Consider the following 10,659-nt stretch of genomic DNA (forward strand, 5'->3'; position numbering starts at 1 on the left):
CACCGACGAGGACCGAGATCCACCGCACCTCCATGGCCCAAAGGCCACAGGGACGAGGCGATCAGCGGCAGCGCCGACAGGAGGCCGAGATCCAATCGCCTGTCGCCTGTCTTGGGTCTTGTGATATTAGCTCTAACTCGATACGGCTGGTCTTGAAATTGAAGAAGTTACTATAAGCGCCTCACTATACGAACTTAAATTGTATAGCGAGAAAGCCGATCAGTACGAAACAATTTAAATAAAAAAGTGAGGATACGCTAGTGGATCTACAAGAGCTACCTGGTTCAAGTTTCGCGGAAACGAATTTAAGTTCATGTTATTAGGGAAAAATATATACTTGCACATACAAAAAAGAAACCAAGTTGTGATTTCTTTCCAAAAACACATGAAGGCAGAAGTTAAAGTACTGCCATTTATTCGGCCATTAAATGTAGTAAAACCGACCAAATAAAAAAGAAAAAAGAAAAAAAATACATGCCTCCCCTTCCTCTCTCTCCTTCCTCCCTTTGATCCTCTTCTGTCCGTCCTCCTGTCTCTCTCTTCCTCCCCCAAATCACCATGGCGTCTCCTCCCCCCATCCTCCGTTCGCCGCCCCTCACCGGCTGACCCCATCTCCCCCGCCGCCGCTGCCACCAAATCCCCAAATCCCCCGAGGGGAACACAAGGGGAGCGAATTGATCGACCGACCCACCGATCCATCCATCCATCCATCCACCGCCGATCTCCTCCGCCGCCGCCATGTTCAACAAGATCATCAAGCGCGGCAACCGCAAGGGGGCGCGCTCCGAGGGGGCGGACGCCGCCGCGCGCCCCGCGGCCACGTCCTCCTCCTCCGCCGCCGCCCCCGCCGCCGCGCCCGTCACCGTCAACCACGCCTCGCGCGCCTCCGCGCCGACCCCCTCCTCGCCCACCTCCCCCCACCTCCCCGCCTCCGCCTTCCCCATCCTCCCGGCCTCCGCCGCATCCCCGCCGCTCCTCGAACCTCTCCCGCTCATCCGCGACGTGGCGGCCGCCGACCGCCCAGGCCTCCTCATCCGCAAGCTGCGCCTCGTGGCCGCGCTCTTCGACTTCTCCGACTCCCTCAAGCACCCGCGGGAGAAGGAGGCCAAGCGGCAGGCCCTGCTGGAGCTCGTCGAGTACGTGCAATCCCCCACCCCCTCCTCCGCCACCACCCCAAACACCCCCGCGCGCCTCCCCGACGCCGTCCAGGAGGCCCTGGTCGCCGCCATCTCCGCCAACATCTTCCGCCCGCTCCCGCCCGCGCTGCACGAGTCCGCCGCCTCCATCGACCCCAACGCCACCCCGGACGACGAGGAGGAGCCGTACCTCGACCCGGCCTGGCCGCACCTGCAGCTCGTCTACGAGCTGCTCCTCCGCTACGTCGTCTCCCCCGACACCGACACCAAGCTCGCCAAGCGCCACGTCGACCACGCCTTCGTGCTCCGCCTCCTCGACCACTTCGACTCCGAGGACCCCCGCGAGCGCGAGTACCTCAAGACCGTGCTCCACCGCATCTACGGCAAGTTCATGGTCCACCGCCCATTCATACGCAAGGCCATCAACAACGTCTTCTACCGCTTCATCTTCGAGACCGAGCGCCACAACGGCATCGGCGAGCTGCTCGAGATCCTAGGCAGCATTATCAACGGCTTTGCGCTGCCCATGAAGGAGGAGCACAAGCTCTTCCTCGGACGCGCGCTCATCCCGCTGCACAAGCCAAAGTCCGTCGCCATCTACCACCAGCAGCTCTCCTATTGCATCGTCCAGTTCGTCGAGAAGGACTTCAAGCTCGCAGACGCAGTCATCAGGGGACTGCTCAAGTACTGGCCTGTCATTAATTGCCAGAAGGAGGTGCTCTTCTTGGGGGAGCTCGAGGAAGTGCTCGAGGCCACGCAGCAGGCAGAGTTCCAGCGATGCATGGTGCCGCTCTTTAAGCAGATCGGAAGATGCCTTAACAGTGCCCACTTCCAGGTATGCTTTTTTTTTCTCTCTCTCTCCATATAATGCTGCGAATGCTTGTGATAAAATTGTTCACTGTGAACTGTAACTTACATGTCCAAAAGTGGTCACCCATGACATGTTCTATTCCCTGGTGGTCAATCTTTGGTACCTTAGATATTTTAATTAAGTTTTAACCACCATCATTTGATGTTAACTTTGATGCCTATACGACAAGCGGGACGTTGCAGTCTTATTGAGGTTTAATGAAAATGTATATATACTCCTCATCGTAACAGTGAATAATGTTTGTTAATCAAAGATCTAGTATTGAAATATTGCACTCACTATGTGTTATTGTGGAAAGAATCATATGCCGAGATTAGATAGGATAGCTTAATTATAAATCTTCCTTCGTATATACCATTTTATGGCCCTGGTGCCCAATCTGCATCTTTCAGAAGCCTTTTATTTTTGTTTGTACTATCTAATATCCTAATTGCCTTGGTTGTATCCTGTTAACATCCTTTTAATTTTTAACCCAGAAGCTTGAACAACGTTGAAAAGTTTTTAGCACTCGGCCCCATGCTGCCCTTTTCTACATTATTGCGAAATTATCAAAGGCAGATGTGCACATCATTTCCTCCTAGATCTTGGTCTTCCTTTTGCTGCCTAGTTTTTATTGTTTGTTCTATTCATTGGATTATAGATAAGTTTTCTGCACATTTATCTATACAAACTGTGTCATGTGTCTCACGTCTGCCTCTCTTCATGCAAATGATTGTATTATTTACCTAGATTAATCCGACCAAATTCCTATCATGCCAAAATATAGGATAGTAATACAAGTTATGTAATTCTCCACAATCTAACTTATCCCGATTAGTATGTGGGCAGAGAAAAATAGGAACAATTTTTCGAATTTGGGTTTTGGAGATGTCCATGTGAGGGCAGTTCTTGGTCACTATAATGTGGGTTCGTATTAGTTTCTTAGGTACTCTTTTACAAGCGGGCCCTCTTTTGTTGGTGATTTAACAACATCAATACTTAGAGCTGCATTTATACTGTATGTTTCTTCAAAAGTGAATTAGTTAGAAGAAATTAAGAACAACTATAAGGCTTGCAAGTTGCAAGACGTCTTGTATTTTTCTATTGCTAGGCTTTCAACCCTTCTGATATTATTTCCAATTTAGATTATTGTTTAACTCCAAACTGAGCTCTGCATCAGAAGAAGTGTACTATCTTGGGCCAGTGGATTAAATGTCTAAGAACCTAATTGTTAGGTCTTTTATGTTAGAGTTAGATGCCTGCTAATTCCAGCTTATTTTCTAAGGATTCTACAATTATGGGGATTATCCTTTTTTTTGGCAAAGCATTATCTTAGTTGTTCAGTACTTTTTACCATAATGCAATGTCAGTGAGTTTCATTGGAGAACAATGGTCTAAATTTCAAACTGTTCTTGAGTTGCAACAAGTCTGGCATTGGTGTGAACGCAAACACTTCTATTGTCAGGCCTAATCTAAACACTAGATGTTATATTCCTAAGCTATAAACATATAATTTCTTAATCATGAAATTCCTCCTTATTCTCCTACCCTGTTTGCAGTATACTGCACACCTTGTTTATTAGGTATGTACAATATTGTGGCTGGTAGGGAAGTTCAATTGTGTCCATGGTCCCATTGCCAGGACCCTGCACAGCTGCCAAAGTAGAATGCAATTCCTTTTGTTGCCACTTTGTTTGTTTCCATTTTCATTTTCCTCGTTGCACTATGTCTTTTTCATTCCCTAACCTTTTTGTACTCTTCACTGTTGTTTGGTACTACTCGCTTTTTATTGATCCATGTACATAAATATCTGTTTTCTCCATATGTTGTCGTGGATATGCGGCCATCTAGGTATTTCTGAATTCGTTTCTCTTGGATTTCTTTTAGTGGGAGGAGATTCAGAACGCCATTGAGCAGTTGTTTGTTAAGTAATTGATATTAGGATTGTCATATGCCCGCTTAGTGATAGTGTTTCATGTAGCTGTGTTTCCTCACTGTGCATTTAAATCAGTATGTTCTAGACTGTCCCCACACCCACCAACACACACAAAGTCGTGACACATTTACAATTTTGCCCAAACTGGCAGTTAATGTTACCAAATGTGCCATCTTTCATGGCATTTTGAGCAATATTGATTTCATCAGCTTCATTTTTGGACGGTTATATAAATAAATAAACTAAATTGCTTGCAGCATAAAGTGTTCTTTGTTTAGGTGTGCTGTAAGTCACTCTGATTGGATTAACCCTTGTTTCCTGTGATGTGCGGTTCAGTTGTGTTAGATGGTTAGTGCTAGTGGGTCAGTCCTGATTGGATAAACTAAACTTGTTGCTATACAGGTCACCTACTGAAAAAGGAACAGCCCACTGGCGTTACATCATATATGCTACAATAGTTCACAGCATGACATTATCTCTTTGCATTTTCTTCTTGTTTCTTTTAAGGAATAAGTTTAGTTGCAAGCATTGTGTATTTTTGTGATGCATAGCTACTTCATTTATCTGATATATTGCTTGATTGTTGACGTTGATTTATTGGGGCAGGTTGCTGAGCGGGCTTTGTTCTTGTGGAACAATGATCACATTGTAAGCTTGATTGCCCAAAATCGTGGTGTTATATTTCCAATAATATTTGAAGCACTTGAGAGAAACATACAGAGCCACTGGAATCAAGCTGTTCATGGCCTCACGGCAAATGTGCGCAAGATGTTTTTGGACATGGATAGTGAGCTATTTGAAGAGTGCCAGCAGCAGTACATTGAGAAAGTAGCAAAAGCCAAAGAATTGGAGGAGCAACGGGAGTCAGCATGGAGACATTTAGAAGCTGTTGCTGCCAAGGCTGCTGGAGATGACATGGTTTTGGTGAATTAGGTAATATATCCGTCCCGCTTCATTTCTTTGTTAGTGGTTGTGTCCCTAAGTTTTTCTTTTGTCTTGTAAGTTAAAACTGTATTACTGCTCTTCCCTTTATGGTTTTCATTTTCTTTAAGCATTTCTACGAGATGCATTGCCACCTTTTGTACTGCCGAGTCTTTGTTTTAATTTGGTCATGGCAGTCCATAAAAAGATGGCATATGTTTGTGTATCAAACTTTATGGACATTTACTTTAGTAATTTCAAGTAAACCTTATTTGTACCAGTATCCATAAGTACGCAAACATCGTTTCAAAAGATGTTTATGCTTGCTCAGATGACCGGTGCTCACAATCTCACAAGCATCCATGTGCACCTGTGAACTCACTATCAATGTCGGTCGGTTGGGGTGCGCTGACCTCATCTTTGATGGCTTGGAATTTCAAGGCCAGTGTTCCTTGGGTCTATGCCCTCAATGATCGCTTAGTCGAGACATGATGGTGGCAGCAGATGCTGATCCTTCCTACGCCCAATGGGGTTCCTGCGATGGTACCACATTCTTCTTCCTTCGTTCAACTCCTTCCTCTCCTTTTTTTATGAATAATCAGACCATTGTAACCTTTGTATTAATCCTTCATTGTTTGCCCCTAGTTCGCTACCCGCAATTGGGAGAGTGCAAGTAGAAAACGAGTGAGCTAGATGTAATCTCTTTCTTTGTTTCTTTTTCTTTCTTTTGAGATATTTCAGTTCATGTTGTATGAGTAACATCAAGAACGGAGATAAAAGAAACCGGTTTAATTTAGTGTGTGGTTGGTGCTGATTCCATAGTAGCAATAAAATGGCTCACGTGTAGGAGTTGCTGTATTGTTCTGCTGCAGATGTTATAGGTTTTGATGGTACCAGTGCATCCTTCTTTCCCTGATGCTGGACTGAAAACAGTATGTTCCCTCTGTAGGATATAGAGGATGTGTTACCAATTTCTGTGGAATTACTTGATATTGCTCTTCTTTGCCCCCGTCCTTTTTCATTTTTCAAACAGAGACATCTCTCACGCTAAGTAGTTATTCGCTGCATCTTTTGCCAGTTCTTTTATTGGTTGCCTTGGCTCATCTGTTGAGTCAATTTTGCCTTCCTCGCTCCATTTTTGTTATCTTTTCCACCCAGATACTCTGCTCACTGATGTTGTTAGTTACCATGGTGACAAGATCATGACACCGTCGTATGAGCAACAACGGTTGCAAACTGTATACTGAAACAACTCCATAGTTCCTGTTAGCACCGTCACGTGAAATGTTGGTGCTCTTCGCGTGGAAAGTGGATACTGTAAAATGCGCGTGGAACTAAAACATGCAATGCGGGATTATGATCTCGTCTTACATCTCAGCTAGCTAAGCGCAGGCCTCATCGTGGCCAAGTGCCTAATAACAACCCTAATCGAAACAAGGCATCTCGTAATGAGTCTGGTAATCCCTTAATGAGTCGCTCCATATTCTAGTACATATCACATATGTCATATACGCTGAACAACATGCGGCATGACGTGCTCATCGGAATTGCCAATTCTCAGCTGAGAATGAACTTAAGAGCATCTCTAATAATTCCTGCAAATCTCGCCCTTATAACCGCGCATAAGCTTATAAGGTGCAATGAAAAATTAGTTTATAGTTAGAACGTGTAAAATAGGACCCTAAACCCAAATCTATCGCTAAAGGATCCACCTGTTAGCAGTTTTTTTTTCCGCTTTTCCCCATCTTTCCCACCGCTACCCAACGACCTCTTGCCCCCACCTCTCGCCCCCACCTGCCTCCGGCACCGTGTTGTCGTGACGGCCAGTGGCCTGCCTGATAAGGGGTGGCCCGATCTTCTCAGTAAGCAACGGTAGTGATGATGATCACGGGGTGATGGCAGCGGAGAAACACGACGATGAAGTGGATGATAACTTGTATGACGCAACGAGATCTCTCGATTGGTCCCTGTCGCCAATGCAACAGCTCTCAACCCTGCAAGATATTCGCAACTCCACACACTTGCGCACGTAGCCGCCGACCACGAAGCGGTAAATTGCAATCGTCTAATTCCCAATGGAACAGCAGATCACACAAGACTTTTTCAGTTCTACACAATATCAAGCAATATGGTGTAGGGATTCAATAGTTTTGCTAGAGTAAACAACTAAGAACTAGGGTTTATCTTAAACGTGGTCTAAAGCAGCTAGGGGGGGTCCTGGGCACTTATATAGGCGTCCGGGACGAGTTCTGGTCGAAAAGATACAAGAATAACCGACCCAGAATAGATCTGGTCGAGACAGACTCGGACTGGTCCGGTCTGGGATCCGGTCGACCGGGCTGTGGACCGGCCGGTCCGGTCGGTGGTCCGGTCAACCGGCGGCAACCGGGAAGCTGCGAAGTTTCCGGTTTCCGCCCGTACGATGCACTCCCTCCGGTTGGCGGCCGGTTGACCGGGCCAGGGACCGGGCGGCCCGGCGTGGGGGCCGGTCTGATCGGGCGCTGGACCGGCCTAGACTTCTTCTTCTCCTCTCGCGCATTCCTCCCGCTCCTCCCTCGCGCGTCCATGAGATATCTTCATGTCCAGCTCCTTGTCCAGCTTCACGTCCATCTTCACGTCCAGCTGCTCCTCTTCTCCTCGTGCGATGCTTGTCTCCTCTTCATACCTGATGATACATAAGTAATAGGACTTAGGTAGTATAAAGTTCTCATCAATCAAGGTATCGTTTAGGAACAAGTTCACTCGTTGTTTAAGTAGCTTCGCACGAGCTCGTGTCATTGGTCCAATCCCGACTTCATTGGACTTGAGCTTCACTGACAGGTTCATCTTCGGTTGGTAATGACGGAGGTAGTAGTGAGGTAGGGATGTCCTCATCATCTCCCCCCCCTTCAAAATGCGTCGACCCGACGCTCCAAGGTCTTCTCCGTCATATGTGTCAAATCAGCAACATTGAAAGAATTACTCGACACCAAACTCATCCTCTCGGAAGATCTATCGAGTATGCATTATCATTGATCTTGGCAAGCACTTTGTAAGGACCAGCACCACGAGGCTTCAACTTAGACTTCCGCAGCTTCGGGAACCTATCCTTGCGAAAATGTACCTGAGACCATATCACCGGGCTTGAACAACATCTCTTTGCGCTTCTTGTTCATCCTTGCAGCATTGCTCTTGCCTTTCTTCTCTATCAACTCTTTAGTCTTCACATGGATCTTACGCACAAAATCTGCCCTCTTGGATGCCTCCATATTAACTCTCTCATGTATGGGCAAAGGCAACAAGTCAAGTGGAGTAATGGGTTTAAAACCATACACCACCTCAAAAGGACACAACTCCGTGGTAGAATGTACCGCCCTGTTGTAAGCAAACTCTACATGCGGCAAACACTCTTCCCACTCCTTCAGGTTCTTCTTGATCATGGATCTCAGCAGTTGTGACAAGGTTCGATTCACCACCTCAGTTTGACTATCAGTTTGGGGATGACAAGTAGTACTAAACAGTAGCTTTGTCCCTAGCTTTCCCCAAAGTGTCTTCCAGAAGTAGCTCATGAACTTCACATCACGATCAGAAACAATAGTCTTCGGGACTCCATGTAGTCGAACAATCTCCACTGAAAAACAGGTTAGCAATATGCGACGCATCGTCGCTTTTGTGGCGAGCAATAAAGTGTGACATTTTAGAAAATCTATCCACTACCACAAATATAGAATCATGGCCTCGTTTAGTACGCGGCAAACCTAACACAAAATCCATACTAATATCTTCCCAAGGTGTAGTAGGTGCCGGTAACGGAGTATACAGACCGTGAGGCTTCAGCTTGGACTTGGACTTGTTGCAAGTAATGCACCTCTTCACATACCTGTCCACATCCCGCCTCATCTTTGGACAATAAAAGTGATCAGCGAGCATGAGTAGCGTCTTCTCACGCCCAAAATGACCCATCAAACCTCCAGCATGTGATTCCTGCAATAAGAGCAAACGCACGTGACGATTCTGGAACACATAGTTTGTTAGCTCTAAACAAGAACCCATCGTGTATGTGATACTTTTCCCATGCTTTACACATAACACACAAGCGGTACGGTTCAGCAAAATCATGATCAGTGGCATATAAATCACATAACACCTCTAATCCAGGAATTTTAACATCAAGATGGGTTAATAGCATAGTCTTCCTAGATAGAGCATCAGCAACAATATTATCTTTTCCCTTCTTATGCTTAATAATGTATGGAAAAGACTCAATGAACTCAACCCACTTAGCAAGACGCCTATGCAAAGTAGATTGGGCTTTGAGATATTTCAAAGCTTCATGATCAGAATGTATGATAAATTCTTTTGGCCACAAATAATGTTGCCAAACCTCAAGAACTCTAATTAAAGCATACAATTCTTTATCATATATTGGATAGTTCAACTTAGCACCAGAAAGTTTCTCAGAAAAATATGCAATTGGGCGACCCTCTTGCATCAACACACCACCAATTCCAATACCACTAGCATCACATTCAATCTCAAATTGCTTATTGAAATCAGGAAGTGCAAGCAATGGTGCAGAAGTTAACAATTGTTTCAGTTCATCAAAAGCATGATCTTGGGCAACGCCCACTCAAATGCAACACCCTTTTTAGTCAATTCATTCAAAGGTGCAGCAATAGTAGAAAAATTGGGCACAAAACGGCGATAAAACCCAGCTAGACCATGAAAACTTCTTACTTGACTCACATTCATGAGAGTAGGCCAATTTTGAATAGCTTCAATTTTAGACACATCTACTTCTACTCCATGCTTAGAGACAACATAACCCAGAAATATGAACTTATCTTTGCAAAATGTGCACTTCTCAAGATTACCATAGAGTTTACTATCACGCAACACTTGCAAAACATGTCGAATATGTATAATATGATCAGATTCATTGCGGCTGTAAATTAATATGTCATCAAAATACACAACCACAAACTTGCCAATAAAATCACGCAAAACATGGTTCATCGAGTCTCATGAAAGTGCTAGGTGCATTAGTTAACCCAAAAGGCATTACTAACCACTCATATAAACCAAATTTTGTTTTAAAGGCGGTTTTCCACTCATCCCCTTCTTTCATCCTAATTTGATGATAACCACTACGCAAATCAATTTTAGTGAAAACAACGAGCACCACTCAATTCATCTAGCATATCCTCTAAGCGGGGAATAGGATGACGATATCGAATAGTAATGTTGTTTATCGCTCTACAATCTACGCACATACGCCATGTACCATCTTTCTTAGGAACAAGAATAACGAGGAACAGCACAAGGACTAAGGCTTATGCGGATATAACCTTTGTCGAGTAGCGCTTGTACTTGCTTCGTATCTCCTTCGTCTCTTCGGGGTTCGTTCTATATGGTGCCCGATTGGGTAGCGAAGCTCCGGGAATCAAGTCGATTTGATGCTCAATACCTCGCAATGGTGGAAGTCCTGCGGGTACCTCGTCCGGAAACACGTCGCCAAATTCCTGCAAAACATTAGAAACACCAATAGGAAGAGGGGTCATGTCGTTAGAAACCAAAACCGTACCCCTGTACAAGAGCACAAGAGGCATGGCTGTAGGATCCTCACTAAATTCTCTCATGTCTTCTTTGGTGGCTAATGAGACTAAGGAATTCACTCTCTCACTTTTCGTTATATCACTCACAACATTACAATTCTCTCGCCTATCTATGGATGCATCCTCCAAGTTTACTTCAATCTTCTGACGAGACTCATTGACAATTTGTTGTGGTGTCATAGGCTGTAAATTAATTTTCTTGCCTTTGAACTCCAAGTGATA

The 10,659-nt window shown here is 45.2% G+C and overlaps 1 protein-coding gene across 1 annotated transcript; it reads left to right on the top strand.

Moving 5' to 3' along the window:
- The first annotated feature begins 498 nt into the window (after positions 1-498).
- On the top strand, positions 499-5,639 carry LOC124681865 (serine/threonine protein phosphatase 2A 57 kDa regulatory subunit B' alpha isoform-like). The gene is made up of 3 exons (XM_047216643.1): positions 499-1,971; positions 4,529-4,855; positions 5,175-5,639. The coding sequence occupies exons 1-2, from the start codon at positions 739-741 to the stop codon at positions 4,853-4,855; spliced, it is 1,560 nt and encodes a 519-aa protein (XP_047072599.1). The 5' UTR covers positions 499-738; the 3' UTR covers positions 5,175-5,639.
- The last annotated feature ends 5,020 nt before the right edge of the window (positions 5,640-10,659 follow it).

This window comes from Lolium rigidum, unplaced genomic scaffold, assembly GCF_022539505.1.
Source record: "Lolium rigidum isolate FL_2022 unplaced genomic scaffold, APGP_CSIRO_Lrig_0.1 contig_5788_1, whole genome shotgun sequence".
NCBI lineage: Eukaryota > Viridiplantae > Streptophyta > Magnoliopsida > Poales > Poaceae > Lolium > Lolium rigidum.

Coding starts and splice junctions, on each gene's coding strand:
- LOC124681865 (XM_047216643.1), top strand. CDS start 739: ATGTTCAACAAGATCATCAAGCGCGGCAACCGCAAGGGGGCGCGCTCC. Junction 1,972..4,528: donor TTAACAGTGCCCACTTCCAG/GTATGCTTTTTT, acceptor TTATTGGGGCAG/GTTGCTGAGCGGGCTTTGTT.